At 41.7% G+C, this 20,238-nt stretch overlaps 1 protein-coding gene across 4 annotated transcripts in view; it reads left to right on the top strand.

Annotated features, from left to right (window-relative positions):
* The first annotated feature begins 817 nt into the window (after nt 1-817).
* map3k5 (mitogen-activated protein kinase kinase kinase 5) overlaps nt 818-20,238 on the top strand; it is a 56,289-nt gene continuing 36,868 nt past the window's right edge. For all 4 annotated transcript variants that reach the window (XM_061704268.1, XM_061704267.1, XM_061704266.1 and 1 more), the window contains exons 1-3: nt 818-1,641; nt 15,347-15,486; nt 17,457-17,480. In XM_061704268.1, the coding sequence (XP_061560252.1) occupies nt 1,218-1,641; nt 15,347-15,486; nt 17,457-17,480 (588 nt within the window). In that variant the 5' untranslated portion in view covers nt 818-1,217. The remainder of the gene's footprint in view (nt 1,642-15,346; nt 15,487-17,456; nt 17,481-20,238) is intronic.

Raw genomic sequence — 20,238 nt, 5'->3', positions numbered from 1 at the left:
TCCATCCATCCATTTTCTGAGCCAATTATCCTTACTAGCGTCACGTGTAAACTGATCATTATTATACTATTATTACTATTATAATGCTATAAATAAATAATACATTCAAATATATTGGCAAAAACGTTTAAATTAAATAAATAATTGGTGAATTAGTTATGATCAACATTAATTATTACTTTAATATTAAAATAAATCATTTTATTTGTGAAATCAATTTAGCCAGTTTTTCCTTGAACGTGTTAATTCAAAATTAATTTATTCATTTGTGTTTGTTTCATCCATGTTTCAAGTCACAAAATAAAAATATTGTGAAAATAAATCATTTTAATCGTGCATTTAAAGTTTAAAATCAATTAATGGGTGAATTATTTGGAATTTAATTGATTGTGAATGAAAAAAAAATGGATCATATTTAATATAATTAATGCACCCGTTTTGAAATTTTTAGTTTTTTTACTTTAACCTCATCTAAGAATGACCTGGCCATTCTGTCTGATTTATAGCTCCAAGGTGGTCCTTGAGCACAAATGTTTGCCCAGCCCTGCTGCTATATAGACAAATATATATATATATATATATATATATATATATATATATGCACTATTTATCAACCTGAAGTAAAGTTGCCTGGACTTTCGAGGCGCGTTGCTCCGGCGACCGATCCTTTACGGCTTTACCTTTGAGAGCCTGACACGCGGGTCCCCGTGTCTCCGCCCACACCCACGAGGCTTCCCGTCGTTGTCTCCGCCCACCGCCCACCGCGCTGCAAAATTGACGGAACAGAAGCTAAACAGTAGAAACTGGCCAGTGTTCGACGAGTGTACTGCATTGAGTCGATCGCGTACTTCCTCCTGTGGGGAGTGCACGACTTTTAACGTCGAGTCTCGCTGCCTCTCTGCAGCGGTGACATTGCAGCTTTGCGCAACTTGCGCGGATCTGTCTACGGAAGGCCCCGCAGCAGCGGGGATGGTTGTTGTTTTTTTTCCGCTTCTTGTGCAGTCTTTCGGAGAGAATCGCCGTGACGCGCAGGCTGCAACAGTTGCGGCATGACTTTGCCTTGGGGCGCGTTGACGTGTGTTGAGCCCCCGCGAGACTCGCTCGTCGTGCCCGTGCAGGTGTGAGGCGTTGCGCGTAAACCGCCGCGCGTAACCGTAAACATGGAGCTCCCGCGGCCGCGCCGCTCCTGTCGATCCACGCTTTAAAAGACGCTCGAGATGAGTCAAGAGCAAGAGGGCATTTCCTTGCCCGTCCCTCGCTTCGGGGCTTGTCCGGCCAGAGGAGGTGACGTCGGCGGGGAGAGCGCCGGCACCGCCCGCGGAGGACCTGCCGGAGCCTCGGGTCTTGCGGTTCCAGCAGCCGGGACTTTCTGGCAGGATTGCGGGGGGCACGGCCACACTTCCGGGAGCTGTGCGGTGGACGGCGGCGGTCTGCTGTCCACCGGCAAGTCGGGCAAAAGCAGGCCGGTGAGTGTCGCCTATGTGTTCAACAACGAGCCGAACCAGCAGAACAACGCCGAGTGCGTAGCGCTGCAATGCCTCAAGGACGCTTGTGAGACCGTGGGCAGCAAACTGGAGACGGTCCACTTTGGGAAGCTGGACTTTGGCGAGACCACAGTGCTGGACCGCTTCTACAATGCGGGTAAGGACCAAAGTTCAAGAATCGAGCTGCTCTTCTCTTCTTTTGTCTCGTCTTGGAACGACTTAAAGCAGTGATTCTCAAAGTGCGGTACGCGGGCTCCCTCGAGTGGTGCGCCAATGAATCACTGCCCAAGTACAGTTCGGTTGTATTGAACTTTTTTGACTTCTAATTTAAAAAAAAAAAAAAAAAAAAAAGGCCTATTTATGTGCAATCCATTAGAAATGAATTATTGTTAGGTACAGTTCTTGCTTATAGCATTTTGATTTCATTATATTTTTGTCTTAGATTTTGACTCTAGTCTCAGAATTTACAAATGTGATTCACTTAATACAACAACTTTATTGGTGTTTAATTTAGATTTTATTTTCTCTTGTCGTAAATGTTTTTGATATTTTAGTGTTCAGTCTTGAGTCTCAGATCATTTTAGTTTTTGTCCTAGTAATATTTCAGCTTTATTCCTCTAAAAATTAGGACATTGTTTCCCCCATAAAATTGTAACTTATATAATACGTATATAATTAGGTTTTTTTTCTTGTTATATGATGACTTTATTTAGGTGTAGTATATTGTTTTTGCACATAAAATTTGGACTTTATTCTTGAAAGTGAAATGATCTCTTGTAATATTACAACCTTCGGAATACAACCTCTGTCTCGGTTTTTGATGAACTCCAAGGCCCCCTGCGCTCCCGTATTTTAATGTTGCGCCTTATAGTGGTACTCGGAGAGCCAATAAACAAGGTTCTTACACAGAACATTTGTGTATTAGGTCAGTGGCAAGAAGTGTAACTGCCTCAAGCGCTCGCCACACACACACGCACACAATTAGTGTGTAGGCAAATACAGTGCAGTTCTGCTCTTGGCTTGCAGTCATCGTATCATGGCTGTTTTATTCTGAATGGAATTAAGTCTGTTCCTGTTATACAAAAGATAAGCAAAGGTTTTTTTTGTTGTTGTTTGGTTTTTTTTGTTTTTGCAATTTGTTTCCGATATTACCGAATGTGAACCGACCGTGAGTTTTGGTGTACTGAGAGCAACCATAACTACATTGTTGCCTGTGATTAAAACAAGTTTGACACCCATGATTTCGAGTGTTCGGTGCAAGGAAATAATAATAAGTCACTCGACATGACTAATGGTGCTGGATTGTTCTCATTGTCCAATTTATAAGTGTCAAAGGTTGCACCTTCGATGCCTGCAAGACAGGTTGCTCTGAGCTCTGCACTCTGCTTTGTGTGCCACTACTTGAGGCTGCAGTCGTCACATCACACTGTTGTTTGCTCCTGGTTGAACGCACGTGAGATTCAGTAAACTTCACCAAAGTTTAGCATTTCATTTCACCATTTGGTCTGACTTGCTCAGACAAGAACGTGTTCGCACATGTTTCCAGTATATTCTTTCCAGTAGACACACTGGACGATTTTTTGATAGCCAGTCAAGCTATGTAAACACTTTAAATGATATGTAGTATTCGTTTTTTCTGCAGTCAAGTAAGTGCAGTTTACACTATTAGCTAATGAGCAATCTGTGCATCCGACAAAACTCAATGCAGCTCTGCTTACCTTTTGGCTTTGCGCCTGTGGGTGTTTCTGCATGATTGTGCCACTGAATTATTGTGTTTCAGACAGTGTAGTCAGGCGGCCGGACTTAAGCCGTCGCTTGAAAGTGGCTCTGGATCTTCGACCGTGTCATTGGTGGAGAAAATCATTGTGTGGGTGGTTATTATGTAAATGAGACTCTGATGGCTTCTCAGAAATAGGCAGATAGTAAAAGATACACCGCATGTGGTTGTTTACTTTCATACTCCATTAGTGGACAGGGTCGCCAGAGACCCACTTATTTGTATACTAACAATAAAAAGTACATTTTCCATAATATGAGTGGCATATGATTACTGTCGTGAGGTGAGTCTGATCACATAAAGATCTCCCTTTTCAATGTACAGTAGATACTTATTTTATTACTGACTCCTGCTTTAGCCGTATTGTACTGCGCAACTGGGGAAAACAGGTGTGTACCGCTTTCCTCAGTCGCAATAACGTCCAATAGAGGAATATTGTTTTATGTAACGTCTGAACTGAAAAATGGGCAGCATGGTGGAGTTGCGGTTAACGTTTCTCCCTCAGAGTTGAGATTTCCTGGGTTTCAATCAGGGCTCCTGCCCTCCTTTGTGCAGATTTTACTTGATTTCCTTCCCGTGCTTACGTGTGCTTACTTTTCCGTGTACTCCTGCTTTCTTTCTACATTCCAAAAACTTACAATATGTTAGGTTCATTGAAGACTAGTATAAATTGTCCATAGGTGTCAAGGTGAGTGTGAATGTTTTTTTGGTTTTTTTTCTACATTTTTTTCCAGACTTTCTACACTTTTGCAAAGTGGTCAAAGAGGTGGCAATGCATGATTGGCCGGTGGATGAAATTATTGGATGCTGGATGTTGTGGTGATACGAAGCTAAAGGTGCAGACAACAAAAGTGTTTATTTGTTATTTTTGGGGGGGGCGGGGGGGGGGGTTGCCCCCAGAGTACAACGAGAACATTACACTATATAAATATTACATGAAATGTAACAATGACAACAGTGACTGCACAACATAAGCTTCATAACATTACTTTCCTGGTTGTACAAACACAGTAGGTTCCCCCTTTTTTTCCATTTGTTTATCTTCTTCTGAACTTCAGTGGAAATGTTTCACAGTTCACATGGGAGGGCCGAGGCATTTTTCCCAGAAACGCACAGTATCTGCTCGCGCACACAGCGTCGCCTCTTCCTGAGCGACTGTGTACCAGTGAGTGATGAAAGCCTGGCACAGAAATCCCGCAGCAGGTTCCTGGCCAGACAGCAGCTGCCTGTTAATATGGAGAAACAGTTTGTCACTGTCAAATGCAACAAGAAGGTGTTGGCCTTTAAGTATTTGGGTCACGTGGTGCTGTGGACAAGAATGATTTGGGCTGGGAGATGGCAGGAAGAGGATGTACAGTACAAACCTTGAGCATATATACACAAGAAAGTCAAAAGTTGCACAGCTGTCACAAAGCAGAGCATGCCGTGTTATGTCTTCCTCTCCACTTCTATGCAAATAAGCCACCGATCGCTATCCTGCATTGAAACACCAGTTTAGAGTTAAAACAGGCGGATGTAGTTCCTGCTTCATCCGGCCTGAATGGTGTGGGTCACTTAGCTTGTACGTTCCGAATAGCGACCTCTGTGACACAGATGGTGGTTCAGAGTTTCATTTGCTCAACACAGACAATGAAATATTTTAGGCTTGATGGACAAGTCGAACGTCTTGTTGTAAAAGTGACCAGCTGCTTTGATGATAACTGCTATTGTACTTGGTTGACAGAAACTGGAGTGCACCAATCGTAGTAAGAGACATGATTAATCACTCAACATATGCATGTAAGTAAAAACAAAAACAAAAACGCGTTTTGTGCATGCATTGGTTTTCTTCTGCTTCTCTGACTTTCTCCCACATTCCCCAAAACATGCTTGGCAGCTTAATTGATGAATAATTGTCCAGAGGTGTGAATGGTGTTGGTTTATACAGTAATTGGTAATTGTTTATACAGTATGTTCCCAGAATTGGGTTGATTGTTAATTAAACATGTCTTGAAGCAGCATGAAGTGCACTACTTGGCCGCGAGCAGCATCTTAACAGGTTTACTGTCAAAAGAAGAACATGAAGTCAGCCGTGGGAAGTTAAAGTACTTCAGGCAGAGTTATTCTGCACAATACAAGCAGGAGTGCAAAACATTTAGAGAGTGATTACTCCATCCCATTTATAATACAAAAGAGAAAAAGAAGGTCATTTTGACACATCCTAAGTTGACAAGTTTAGCATTTAGCATTATTGACTTCTTACAAATACATGTTAACGTTTGCGGGTTTTCTCGGGATACTCTGGTTTCTGTTCTTCCCAGCGTGTACTTTCCCTCTCGCCCAAAGTCATTCGGTGTAGGCTCCAGTTACATGTGATCCTGATGAAGACAAGCAGTGCAGAATGTTAAATGTGGGAAAAATGCATATCACTCATGATGTCTCAATTGAAGAATGTATAAAGCACTGATTGTATTACTAATAATGATTTTATCAGGCATAAGTACCCCATTACTTGCACATCAAATATACTATAAATGTCTTGACATTGACTTCTTACATAATCTGCTTGTGCGTAGAATTTTGTGTCTGATTGGCATTGGGATGTCAGAGCATTCGTCTGTTATTTTGAGTTTATCGCTTGCATTGCACTATAATTATTACCACATACACTACTTCGAAAGTCGTTATTGTCTAGCGATTAGGTCATATTGGCAATTCCCTGCTCAGCCTTTTATTTTTCTATCATTATCCAGCCAGATTTGGACTCAAACCTTCAAAGTCTATGTGGTGTTGATGTGAAATGTGTTCTTGCAATTACCCGGCATCCTCACTTTGTCTTCATGATTCAGCTAATAGCGCCTTAAGATTCTCCAGCGCAATTTTTTTCATCAGCTGATGACCTGAAAGCTTCTGTGCTGAAATCCCCATCAGCTGGCCCCCTGCTAAGTTGTTTATCCCCTCTTGTTGACTCTGCATGCTCAGTTGCGTGTCAGGTGAGAGAGCACAAGGTCACAACAAATTAGCCCTCAGGGCACTCGGTGAGAAACTCCACCGCCATTGTGGCACGTGAGGGCGGAGGTGCACTTAGACTCTCAAGGTTGTGTGAGTGAGTGAGTGAGTCTGTGTGTGTGTGTGTGTGTGTGTGTGTGTGTGTGTCTCTCTCTCTTTCGCTCTCTCTCTCTCACTCACTCAAAAGGAACCAAGATTTCTCGCAAATTGCATTGTAGCCTCAAGATCAGAAGCCAAGTCTGACCTCTTTTACAGTAATAAATTTTTTGGGGGGGAATTTCACCATCAAATGTAGTTCAAGGGGGTATTTGTCAGACAAGCCGAACCTGTTGTAAGAGCAGCTTTCAATTGGTTAAACCATAGTTTCAATCCCCTAAGTGCTGCTTAGGAAAGGCACGGGCAGGGAGCCAGCATCTTACAAACTCAGCGTAGAACAGTGAACTTACTGAGTCATGATAGTGCGATGATAAGGTAGCAGCTCAGTGACTCGCATGGCTACTCAAGAGAGTAAATCTGAAGTAGCCTCAACAGTAAAATGATTCCAAGAGACACATGGGATGTAGCAGTCATTTTCTGTAACATAATTAAAGCAGTGTAAGACATTGTTTAAAAGGTCACTGGGGTGAATCGACACAAACGGCTGCTGACAAGACAAGTGAGTCAAGGTGGTAAAACCCCATTTTCACTGCATGGTACCGACACCTTTGTTTGTCGTAACAGTGGCTGATATGCTCCTGTCTTTTTTATGACTCAGTGTACTGTCAAAATGAATTGGATGCTGTTATTTTAGCTTTTAATGCAAGATTATTGCAGCTTTTAATGTTTAAAGTGTCTTTTGCTACGAAGGAAGAAATGGGAAGTGAATCAAGTTGAAAAGTTAAGCGTACGGCGCTGACACACGCACAAACAAAATGCCAATAACTATATCTCTTTCTGGCTGAGCAAACAGTTTAAAGTCATAAATCTACACAATTATACCAGTGCTGGTTCCTCTCAGCATGCTGGTCAGCTTTGAGATGAATTGGCATCGTGTTCTCAGCACCCAACCCACCACCCCTCCCCTCCTTGGAACCAGGGCACAGCAAGTTAGTAAAAAAAAAAAATAATCAGTGTGTGCAAATCAAGGGGACTTGAGGTTTAAAAAAAAAAAAAAGAGAGAGAGAGAGGCGACTGGTAGACTGGCTGCATTTCCTGCATCATATGCTTCAGTTTTGTTTTGAACAAGAAATGAAGGGTTCATATTGTATGGGTGGCACAGCATCTGAATGTCTAAATAAGCATTGTCTGCCTACTTGGTCTTTTTGACAATGTTTTCTTCTTTAGTGTGCCAATTTGGCCTCACATATAATTAAATGTGATTTTAGAATGTATTACAAAGTCCTGTTTGGCTCTTTCTGCTCATGCAAGTGTATCGGGTGTCAGCAGCACGTGTCTTTGAGAATGTTTGTCTTGATTTTCCTTCCTCTACTTGCAAAGTGGCGTGGCATTATTTATGAGTCCTGGAGTTTCCCTCGAGCACTGCACTCTTTATACCTGCGGCTTCCTGAGCGACAGTGAATACAAAGCACCTTGATGAAGCTGGGAATTACCAACCAATCATATTCCTGTAAAATGTTGTCTTTGGAACACACTAGTGCATGTAAGGCGCATCCACTAGATAAACGATAACTAGGTAGTTTGTTTTTTTAGCGTGACTGTGTGCAAACTACACTTCGTAAAGCTAAAGCTAATGTTCGCTCCAGCGGTTGTAATTGTTTCCACAGACCAGAGGGAATATATATCTGACAGTTGGATATTATATTTCTATGTGTTGCTGCCATCTTTATGTTGTTGATGGTTTAAAACAACTGCAACAGTGATGCTAATTTCTGTCAGCTCGTCTATGGTGTTTCCCATATTATCATTAAGATAGCAGACATACGTTAGACTAATGATAGTTGCAGTGATGCTGTGTTCAACATACTTGGAATGAATATCTATGAGAAATAAACAGCTTGAAGCATACTTGAAGAACACTTTGCCAAAGGGTGCACGGTTTATTTTTTAATTTCAAATGCGGGCACTGCTGCATATGAGAAGTGCCTCATTTGCAGCAGTGCCCGCAACCGAGTCAGCCAGCCACCAGGGGGCGAACGCATGGTGAAGGCTACACTGCGGTCCGAGGCCAACTTCGAAATAAAAGCCTAAAATGGCATTTGATGTCTAATGTGGTAATATATGAAGCTGTTATTTTAAAGTTAGCCCACTCAGCACGTTGGCGGAGAGCCGGCAGGTCACGGCAGGTCACGGTAAGACACTATTAACAATGGTTGCACTGGCTGCCTTGGACTTCAACTTTTTGGCTGGCCAGACTGCAATGGAAAAAAAAACACCAGAAGTCAATAAAGAGGGAAACCACAACTGTCGAGTAGTTTGCAGTTTGTGACCGTGCACGACTGAGCAATCGTCAAGCAGAACAACGGAGACGTACCCATCCTTGACAATTTACTATACTGATGGGGATTTTCAGCTTAATGTTATTGCGTTTTAAAAAAAAGTAGAATTTATTTCGGGCTACATTAATTTTTTATTAATTATCTATCATTTATTCTTACTTAAAGATTAATTTTGCACTGAATATTGTTTGTTGAAAAGTAGTGGAATAAAAATAAAGTATTGTCCCGAACATGAAGAATAATCGTGAGCAATAATCAGGATTACAATATTGATGAAAATAATCACGATTATTCCATTGGCCATAATCTTGCAGCCCTAACTTTGCCTCTCATTTAGAGAACTTTTACCTATTGTTCATGATGAACTAAACGCTGCAGATTAAGAGAGTGCAGAGCACATACAATTTCAAGAGAAAACAAAAGCTTCCAACCTTCCCGTAGGAAGTAAACAAGTGGAAACAGTGAAAAGTTATGCAGAAGCGAAAATATTGCTACTGCCAAAACAATATGCCCAGCAAAAATAATACCTCACATTTTCAGCATGATGAGGGTGTGCACTTGAGCAGAGTACATCTGAAGACCTTTTTTTTTTTTACATGCTTAAATGTGTTGATTGAAACGTAACTTCAAATTTAATTCAAATTTAAACTTGATTTAAAAATGTGAGCAGCTAACAATTAAAATGGAGCTTGAAGAAAAATTTATTACAGAAAAACGATTCTGGTAAGTTAAAGAGAAGCTAATATTGGAAGGTGACACTCTGTTGCGCCTTATAGTCCGAATTTGACGATATGTTGAGACACGACGATCATGCAAACGTCGCACATGAGACTGCAGGATCCTGCTAGCATCTCAAGTCACACATTTCCTATCATTACGCGCAAGTCACAATGGCCTCTGTTTTTCATGCAAGTCAAGCAGTGATGCGAATACTCATTCAGGTCATATTCCAGGGTCTTACTCTATTATTGGTTTACAGCCAGACATCATTTTCAGCACAAGGGGTGATCATGGTCGAGAGCACCACACCTAATGCTTCTGGAAAGTTGGCAGGGAACTAGAGATGTTACTGTCTCCGAGGTTCTTTTTTTCCCTGAGAAGAAAACTCCTTTTTTTTTTTTTTTTTTTTTGAGTGTGGGAAACAGTTTCCAGTGTAGGGGTGGGACAAACTCCAGTGCAATCTCCCGCAACTCTCACACTGACATTCACCTCTTTCTCCAACCCTCAGCAGCAAACGACTGATGGTTAAATTTTTTACAGCGGTCCCCTTGCTGTCTCCATGGTTACATCATCTTCTGTACTGGTCCAGTGTACTTGATTATACAATAGCATGTGCTGTATTCATGCGAAACGCTGGCAAACTGCAGATCCACACAGTCGGCCCACTGTAAACCTTACTGCCACTATTGTAGTTGGAGTGATTTTACAATGGCCCAATCACAACATGATGCATTAGTAGGATAGGTGTGCATACCATCATGCAGAATATGGATACATTGTCTTGTTACCGGAAGAGAATGTTGACAGGCTGGGTACACTCTGGACTGGTCGCCACCCGATTGCACCTATGGACAATTTAGAGTCTTCAATTAAAGTAACGTGCATGTTTTTAGGAAGTGGGAGGGAGCCAGAGTCCCCACAGAAAACCCGCGCCAGCACGGAGAGACCATGCAAATGCCACACAGGAATATTCAAGTCACTGATGGTGTAGTGGTACACTCGCCTGACTTTGGTGCAGGCAGCGTGGGTTCAGTTCCCACTCAGTGACGGTGTGAATGTGGGTGCGAATGGTTGTCCGTGTCTATATGTGCCCTGTGACTGACTGCCGACCAGTTCAGGGTGTAGTCCGCCTTTCGCCCGAAGTCAGCTGGGATAGGCTCCAGCGTCCCGCGACCCTGACCAGGATAAGCGGTGTTGAAATGGATGGATGGATGGATGGATGGAATATTCAAACCCCACACCTCAGAACTGTAGGGCAGATGTGCTCACCACTGAGCATTAAATCTCACGGTGGCCTGTGACTTTACATATTCGGACGCATTTGCATTTGATCATTCATTAATAGATGATTTTTATTTGCTCCGTCTAGAAATGACAGTGACGTGGATTTCACTACTTTGCAGCAGCAAGTAGGCCCATGTATTTCAGGCCCAAGTATTTTGTTGCGGAAGAAATTGAACCTGGATGTTAAGCACTTTGCAATGCTATTGCTAAGAAAAAGTGACGTTTGATGCAGGACAAACTTTTTCCAACGAATGTGATAAATTGATTTTTGGATGGATGGATGGCAGATAATTAGGTAGGTAGATATCACAGGTATAATCCATATCAACTTGAACAGTTTCTTGTGATATTTAGATTGTATTGCTCCGTATGTCCTCAATCCGAGAAGAGTAACTGGAATTGGAGAAGGATCTATTTTATACTGCAGTGTCAGTAAGCACCACAATCGGTGTAGCACCTCTGGAGGCGTACAATTCCACTGAGGCACTCCTGGGAAAGGAAAACCATCTGCAGGAGGCTGAGCGCTGCAGAAAGCCGAAGAGAATATTGAATTATTATGCCTGCTCTGTTTTGAACAGGAGGCGAGAAAATCGATTTGGTTTGGATAAACAGTCGCAGGTCTGTGGTGTAGGAGTTACACTAGAGGTATCAGGGCCTCATTTTGTTGCTTTGCTTCTATTTGTTTCTATCCATCTCATCTTAACATAGATTTACATTACTTATTCAAGAGGCAGTGAGGACAAGTGCGGTGAACACTTGCGATCAAGTCTGATTTAATGGGCGGCAGGGCGACTCACGTTACCCCGCTGACTTCTCTACGCAGCTCTGTTCGTACTGCCATGTCGGCTGACTCAGTGGCATGCATTGTGTTACATTGTTAAGATATCACAAAATCATCTGAATATACTGTACAATATTCTGTGCAGCTGAACAAAGACAAGCAATATCTGCACGCAAGTAAACTAAATTCATTCACATTTTGTATGCAGTTTAAATGTGTTTAATGTTGTAAAACAAAGTCGACATCAAAATCCTTACTAATATGCAATGACTGTAATCACATACCTGTACAGTATATGTATGTGTGTGTGGTGGGGTTTACGCGTGTATATATTTACACACACAAAAAGATGCCAGGATATTATCTTGAAAAAGGTGCATCGATAGAAACATAAATTGTGAATGACGTCCCAAATTTAAAAAGTGTTAAAGTGTCTACAACAGGAATCCGTGAAAGCCAACATTCTAGTTATATTACTGAACTGGGAATTAGTTCACTGCAGATAGCTGGTGCCCAAAGTCAGCTGCGATAGGCTCCATTTTACCTACGACCCAAATAAGGACAGGCGGTATAGAAAATGGATGGATGCATGCAATTAGTTCATCTTCTGTCCAGTAAGTAAAAACACAGGAGAACTATTGTTTGTTCTCAAGGTTTCACCAGTGTAACTTTACAGAGATGATATCCTGGCATACTGTTGTGAGAAATGACAAGATCAGTGGTCAAAACGCGTCAGTAGATATAGAAGTAACACATGGCTGCGCAGCAGAGAGGCTTGATGATTGCTCTGACTTGCCCCCTTCCACGTCAGCAATCACAAAGGAGGCGTCCTGATGCGAGGATGGTGGCTGCTCATCTGGAACGCAGAACATCTCGTACACACTGCATCGCTGCGCACGACCACAGGCCGCTAAGGATATGTTTACACTATGTTTTGGGCAATCTTGTTCGCCCGAAATGTGGTGGTCTATCACGGCACAGTTTTCCACGGATGCCAGTACGTTTTCTCCCGGCCCGTCACGTTCTGTTAGGGTCCGTCATGTTGCCCACGTTCTGTCAAAGCTTTCTATGGATGAACCATGGACGCCTTGCAGCTTTGGAGCATATGTTTGTTGACCTGGCGGAGTCGAATGGAGCGCTCCTAGCTAACCCGATTCCAGAGTCGCCGTCATCGTGCGAGGGTTGGGGCGTTGGGGGGGCGCATGTACTGTATACTGCCGCTCAATAAATGTTGGTATTAGTTTTCTGTCAGCAACTAATTCAATAATCCATCTCTTGTACCAAAACACACAGACATTTATTCACATGCACACTGCACAGTGCGCTCACATTCTTTTTCTCCCAGTCTCTTTCTCACAGCCACACATTCAACATTAAGTCCAATAAGAAAGCCACAGCGAGCATTGTAGGTAAATTAAACCCATGGCTTACATTTGGAAGAGTTGTGGGCACTGAGTGTGAGATGCAGGGGAGGAAATATGCTTCCACTCACACTACGGACCGGCTCCAAGTTGTGTTACGCCCTATTAGGTACTGTCAGGTTTAGTTTTACTCTGGCCGACTATGTTTGTCATCCGCACAATTTAAACATCTCGCCGAGCAATCATGGCACGTCATGTTTGCCCATCCCGTACCCTCACGTTGTCTCACAACCATCTTGTTTTGTCCATAGTAGCCTGAAATAAGGCTGCCGTGGCCGCCGGGAACATGAATGTACATGTAAATGTAGCCTAAATCCAGATCCATCTCGTGCATTGGAACAAGGGGTTAATGATGGCGATTCCCAAACAACAAGTGCCTGCTTCCAGGTTGAGGATGAATGTGATGACTATCCATGGCTCTAATTTGGCACTTGTTTGCTGTGTTGGCAGCAGCCACAGAACTCCTGAATTCTATTTTGCTATGCAACATCGCAACTGCCTGCGATTGAAAAGCTATCATCCGAGGGTATAGTTTGACATTTTGTCCAAAGTCACCTTCCCACATGATCCTCCTTATTTTGGTATGGAGAGCACATCATAGATTACAAGCAGGCTATATAAAAGACTGCTTTTCAAAACACTCTAAAATCATTTCAATTATCCATCCATTTTCTTTTGCACTTTTCATTGTTAGAGTCACGAGTGAGCAGGTATATTCTCCCAAACTGGCTTTGGGCAGGAGACGGATTACGCCCTGGATTGCTGAAGAGTAAGTCACAGGTCACAAATAGACAAACAGCCAATGCACACTCTCATTCAGACGTGTGGACAATTTAGAGCCCTCAGTTAAGCTAACATGCAGGTTTGTCGAATGTGGGAGGACGCCGAAGTGAAGGTAAAAAACCCACACAAACAAAAGGAAAACAAACGCCACACAGAAGGGTCTGTGCTGGGATTCCAACCAAGGACCCCTCGACTCTGTAGGCAGACATGCAAACCTGTTTCCCAATGTTCTCTCTCCACTTTGATTACTCTGAGAAAGAAAATACATTTATCTACATAGATCTGCAAAAGAAATATAATGTTTTACACGGTTTAAACAACAGCTCAGTGTGAACATGTTCAACAAAAGACGCCATAATATTTGCCATATGGCGTATATATATATATATATATATATATATATATATATAGACACACACTCACACACAGCGAGAGTCTAACAGTTAATAACAGATGACAACACATCTGCTGTGTTGTCTGTGAGCACCTCTGTCACACCAACTTGTTCTTGTTCTAATCAGTGGCTCCATCCTTTAGAGTACAACCTGGACTGATGTTTGGGGCTCCATAGAGGCGCCTCCTCCACAAGCAATAAAGTCATATTGTTGTCCAACAAATGCTGTTGTTTATGTTGTTATGAATATGAATATGTTGTTGGTTGCCTACGATCATACTCCGAAATGTGGTCTGTTATGCAGGTAGCCTCACTTTCGAGGCTGGGAATTCTCCACCCCTTGGTAATATTTACTCACCTGACCTATTGATCCAGCACAGAGGAATCCACCTGGAGTGAATGTGGTACTGGCTGTATTTGTGTTCATCGGCAATGTTGAATGGACGAAAGGAGCCACCATCGTATTGAAAATGCTCTGTGTTAGTTAGCGCTCTTTGGCTTCCTGACACCAGAGTCAACAGTGAACCAAAAAATGCCAAATGGCAGCTTCATGTTATTATCACCTCTGATTATCAAGCCTATTCACTTTGACAGTAACGAATGACTAGCAAATCACATTTGAATCCTGACTCCTTGTACTATTCCAAAATAAAGGCATCATTGTCCAACAAATGGAAAATCCAATTTGATTATTTGAAAACTATCTATACTCCTGACCCCCAACCCCCTCCGGTTAAGTCCTGGTCACAGTTTTTTGGGGGGGGGTCACAGATTTTGTCACAATACCAGGTAAGAAAGCTTATGCATTTTGGCTGACATGTTTTGGTAACAACATTTTCCGCAGGGAGAACTTCTTTTTAGCGTAAAATGGCTTACTTTAACCAGCATCCCTTGCGACATCGTGACCATGGACTCTTATACGCCGGTCTCGGTGCCGTGAAATGCGTAAATCCATGCTGGCTGGCAACATCTACGTCTGCTAAGAGAGCTAGATGGCGTCGCTGCCAGTTAGCGGTAGCTGGCTTGCTATTGTCAATCATCTGCATCATTTTCCTGTGTGCTTTATGACTGTATGAAATAAGTGTCACTTTTTGAGTTGAATTACTGAAATGTACTCGACGATATTCAGTTTTATTGAGATGCACCTATAATATTAAAATATGTAAAGCAACTGTTGCAAGTGTGTAATAAGTCCTAAATTTCTCCAAACCGCATGCCGTCCAAGTGTTCATCCTGGCGCCTGACATAGAATAAAGTAGTACCTCCTTGTCTCCATCAGACATCGCTGTTGTGGAGATGACGGACGCTTTCCGCCAACCGTCTCTTTTCTACCACCTGGGAGTCCGAGAGAGCTTCAGCATGGCCAACAACATCATCCTGTACTGTGACACCAATTCCGAGTCGCTCCAGTCTCTGCAGGTACGCTCTCATCCCAAATGGCATCCAGGACAACAATGACAACAAAAAACGCAAGGCCATTTAATCTCAAGATTGCCGATTAAAGGTTATATTTGGGCAGGGGGGGGATGGGTCAAGGTGGGCCATTATTTGTTTGACAAAGTAATTAGTTTTTGTTCCAGCAACACCCAAATGCATCATTAATTTTGATGGAAGCATATTAATTTGGAAGATATTTTAGAAAGGAACTGTACCCGTGCGGACCCATTTGTTTTTAGCCTAAAGGTAACTAGATCTTGTCACAACACATAAGTCGAATACTGTACCTATATATCTATATAATACTGTATTTTTTTGTTTTGTTTTGCACACCACACAACACCAGATGACAAATGCAGGCACACAAGTAGAGATGTCAGAGTAAAGGGGCGCTCAAAAACCTCTGCACCGCTTGAGTTAAATCATAGGGAAGCGTGGTGCCTTGCTCAAAGGCACCTTGACTGTATTCAGGAAGCAGACTATACATCTAAATCCAACGTTTAGTCTTAATTTTGTTTTGTCCGCACTGAACCGTGACTGTCCGGTTCCTGACATACTGTCGAGTTTGGAACGTGACGGAAGCTATGTGGCCAAAGGTATCGGGACACATAGCAGTTCTATCTACAGGAAGTGTAAATGGACTTTGCTGCTTTGCTTCTTGCTCTTGCCTCTTGCTCTTCTGGGACATTTTGTCCATTCATCCAGATGAACATTTCTGGAGTCCAAGGTTGCAGATGTTGACCTGCCTCACGTATCTCTGTAGTCGTTTATCCTGACGGTGCTTTTTCCACAACAAACTCTTCCAAGCATACCTTTATGGACCTTCCTTTTTTCGCTTGGGAGAGTATTGGTTGAACAGAACTGGGAGGAATCTCACTATGTATGACAACCATGTACGTAGTAGTTTGTCGTAGTCATGAAATTGGTGTGGTGTGGCACTGCTAGAATTGCACAGGGCTGGAAGAGTGCCTCGACAAAGAGGTGCGCTTAAGCACCTACAGCCAGCCCGAAACTCTGGTCCACGCGGTCACCTCTCCTTGACGTGCGCACACTCACGGCCGACGACGAGGCGCTTTAAAGCAGCCATACCAGCCTGAAGGCCCGTTTGGGGATTTTATTTTTATTTCTTCCTGCCTCCTTGCTCTTCGGTAATTGTCTCACCAAAGTGATTATACCATGATGAAAAGATTGATGCGTTAAGATTCAGATTCTTGGTACTTGAGTATCCGTCTACACTTCCCTAATAATCACATTTTGGATATGCTAATCACCATTAAAAAAATAATAATAAACATTTTTGCAAAATGCCATTGTCCTGTTTTGCTGCACGTTACTGCTTCTTTTTTGGAGAGTACTTTGAAGCTAGTATAGGAGGATTTGCTCCATTTAAATTATTCAGTGGTTTGCAGTTATCATTCTGCAGTGTTATTAAGTACAAAATGGATTTCCCATTAACTACTGTGGATGGGAGCCTCCATGTCTATAAACAGTAATCCCAACATTAAAAGTTGGGATGTTTTTTTTTGTTTTTTTTTAATTGGGATCTTTAAATAAGTAGATTTCCAGGATCTAACCATTGAAAGGCATGCATCTCCAAATTGTGTTTTTATTTTTATTTGTAATGAAAAGAACACAAAAATGACTTTTCCTTGTTTTAAGGGGGAATCTCATCAAATCTGGAGATGCATACTTTTCATTAGCTGGTGACAATGTCATGGTTCTGTAGGAATATATACTGTGTGTGTGTATATATATATATATACAGCTTTTGCTTTAATAAATGCATATTATAATCGTATATATCATCCTCTGTGCAGCTGTCTGTATTGTAATATCGCCTTTTAAGTCATACATATTAACTTGCTTTTTTTTTTTTTTTATTCCAGAAATGCAAATAAAATGGTTATGTTTGAATCTCTTAATGTATTTCTTTTTCTTTTGTTGTCCATCAGGAAATAATTTGCCAGAAGAACACTGTAAGTACTGAAAAATGCCTCTCTCTTTTTTTCGTCAATCACCCATCACACACACATCAGAGCCTAATGCTACATGATTAATCACATGTTATTTTTCTGGACAACAACTGTTTCATTGGTTTTAGCAAATGTACTGGATATAACCTGCATACTTACAACTTTACAATAAATAACCTGTAAGACTAGAAGATGTGATTTGAATAAATTCCAAAATACTGACCCTCTAAAAAAAAGATATATTAATATAAATTATGTTTGTTGTGAAAACACAAAAGCTAGTGTATAGATCTACTGTACAATGTGTGAAATCTAAAATAAATTTGTTGAAAGAGAAAAGGGGCTTTAAATCTCCAAATTGCAGAAGATACAAGAGTTAAATGAAAGTATTTTTCTTTCCCAAAAGCAGTGATTTAATAAGTGTCAGAGGTGACGTGAAAGGTGGTGGCCTTGCTGCATGAACACTGACTCATACTCTGTCGTGAACTGATTAACACTCACGTTAAGAGTGGGAGCTCTCTTATGTGCACGTAGTTTGATTTCTTGCTTGCTTCCTTCTTTCCTTCTGTTAAGAGCCCGTCACTCGCCGCCTGCATTTAGTAGTGCAAATATTGTGACTGTGTTTTTGATCATTCATAATCATCTTCCTTCCTTTTTCACGCAAGACCTTGTCGGACATCAGGCTGCGCAGCTTGGAATCTGTTTAACTCTATTGAAGAAGTATCCCCCCCTTTCATTTTGTTACAAAACTTAGAACAGTATAACGACATGTAATTAATTTCTAATTAATGCTTGATTTTAAAAGAATTAGTTATGCTAATGTATAATAAAACATCACTAAATAATTAGCTTGAGAATTAGGTACAAATGTCAATATAACTCTCTCAATATTTGCAAAAGTATTATTTTTAATCTTTGTTATGCACTTTTCTAAAGAATTGTTTTATCACAGTTAACAAAAGTGAAAAACCTTTAACCAGAAATGCACTGACATTTATGGTAGAACTGCATGGAATGATGTTGCATGGCGATAAATAAGGAAACCAACATTTTAGAAACAGCTCCGTAGGTGCAAATCAACACTACTGTTAACTACATTCATAATAATAAACATATTGTTAATATAATACATCTCGGTGTCATTCAAAACTGAATATTATTATCTTCATAAGATCTTGTATTGGATCTCATTATATTGTATCAGTGATCCTAATGTTATGGCCGGTGAGGGGAAAAATTAAATGCCGGCACCTGTTCCCTTGTTGCTGGTTGACTATATTACTTCTTCGGCAATAAATTCAATAAATGAAACGTGTTGCATCCAAGAAACTGTCTGCGTGAGCTTTGTTTCAAATGATGCACAGGCATGCGATCGTCTTGATGGCATGGATCTCACACACACAGCTAAATATAGCGTGGGGACTTTGCATCCCGTGTTGGTGGAATTGAAAGGCCGTCTCTGCCGGGACAATGACGTCACGAATCCCTGTTGCATTGCCGGGAGTCCGAGGTGCATCGACACCTTTTCATTGATTCGCAGTCACACCTTCGTTTCGCTTCTGTCTTTTTCTCACAGCAGTTTTCCCACGCAGACAAGAGCATTTAAAACATTTCGGGAAAACAAACCCATCCCGGCCCTTATACGCTCACATGCTTGCAGTTAACCAAATGCTTGACATTCCGTAGGCGGCTACTTAGAAAGAGCTTGCATGTGTCTTAGGGACAAATAGATGTCCTGCCTCTTTATCTTTATTTTCCCCGTCTGCAAACACCACATGCGCTTGAATCCTTGTTTATTCAGCAGGGTCACACCACCAAGCTGCAGGCTGGGGAGAAGTTAAAACAAACAGAAGACACTTCTCCTCTCTGGTGAAACTATTCTACTGTCTAGACTGAGCGCTACAACAGCAGCACACAAACACATATGCACACGTACACACTAAATTCTTGCTGAATACCACGGCAGCCACAAATGAAAAGTAAGGGGCTTGAGCAGCAAGTACAGTTCCTAACTGTTGTGTATGTCTTTGGGAGGAAAGTGGAGTTGGGACTGCGACGGCAGACTCAGATCTCTTCAACCTGGTCTGCTACTGTTGCCTGTTCAGACTGCACCTGTTTAACACTCGATTGTGTGCGGAGATCAGAGCACAAGCATCACCTCACTTCCTTCGTCTCCCAGAAAGGGGAAATAGCTCAGACTTCCTCCAGGTGGCCCCTTTTCAAAGAGGGCAATGTCATTTTTTTGCCTCTTTGCTGGAAAGCTAGCGGCAAAGAGCAAGTGTGTGTAAAGCCGATGAGTGCAAGCTACAACATGATAAAAGTTGCATGTCAATCGAAAGAAAAGACATTATTGATTACAAAGCTCATTCTATGGGAGTTTACTGTATGTTGGATTTAATTAAGGGTGGAATGAAATTTCAAATACAGCAGATCCGCTAAGGTGAATGAGAATTCATTGCAGGAAGCTGGCCCTCATCTGATTTCTGTTTCAAAACTTCCCGATCGGAAATAATGGGAATCGAAATAATCCCTGACTCAATGACATTGTCAACTTTAATGGTGAAAGACAGAAGAAGGGAGACTCTTATTTGTGTAATTTTCTTAAAGTGTAAAAAAAGTTAACCACTGTGGAATATAGAAATCCTCATCCTCAAAAGTAACGCCGTTCCCTTCTTTTTTTTTTTTTTTTTTTTTTTTTTTTTTTTTTTGTCCTGTTCGGCTGTTAGGTCAAGCAGAATGGAAAATCTGTATCCTTTTTTGC

This window comes from Phycodurus eques, chromosome 18, assembly GCF_024500275.1.
Source record: "Phycodurus eques isolate BA_2022a chromosome 18, UOR_Pequ_1.1, whole genome shotgun sequence".
Taxonomy (NCBI): domain Eukaryota; kingdom Metazoa; phylum Chordata; class Actinopteri; order Syngnathiformes; family Syngnathidae; genus Phycodurus; species Phycodurus eques.
The sequence above is the reverse complement of the archived record's forward strand: the minus strand, read 5'-3'. Positions and strand labels throughout refer to the sequence as shown.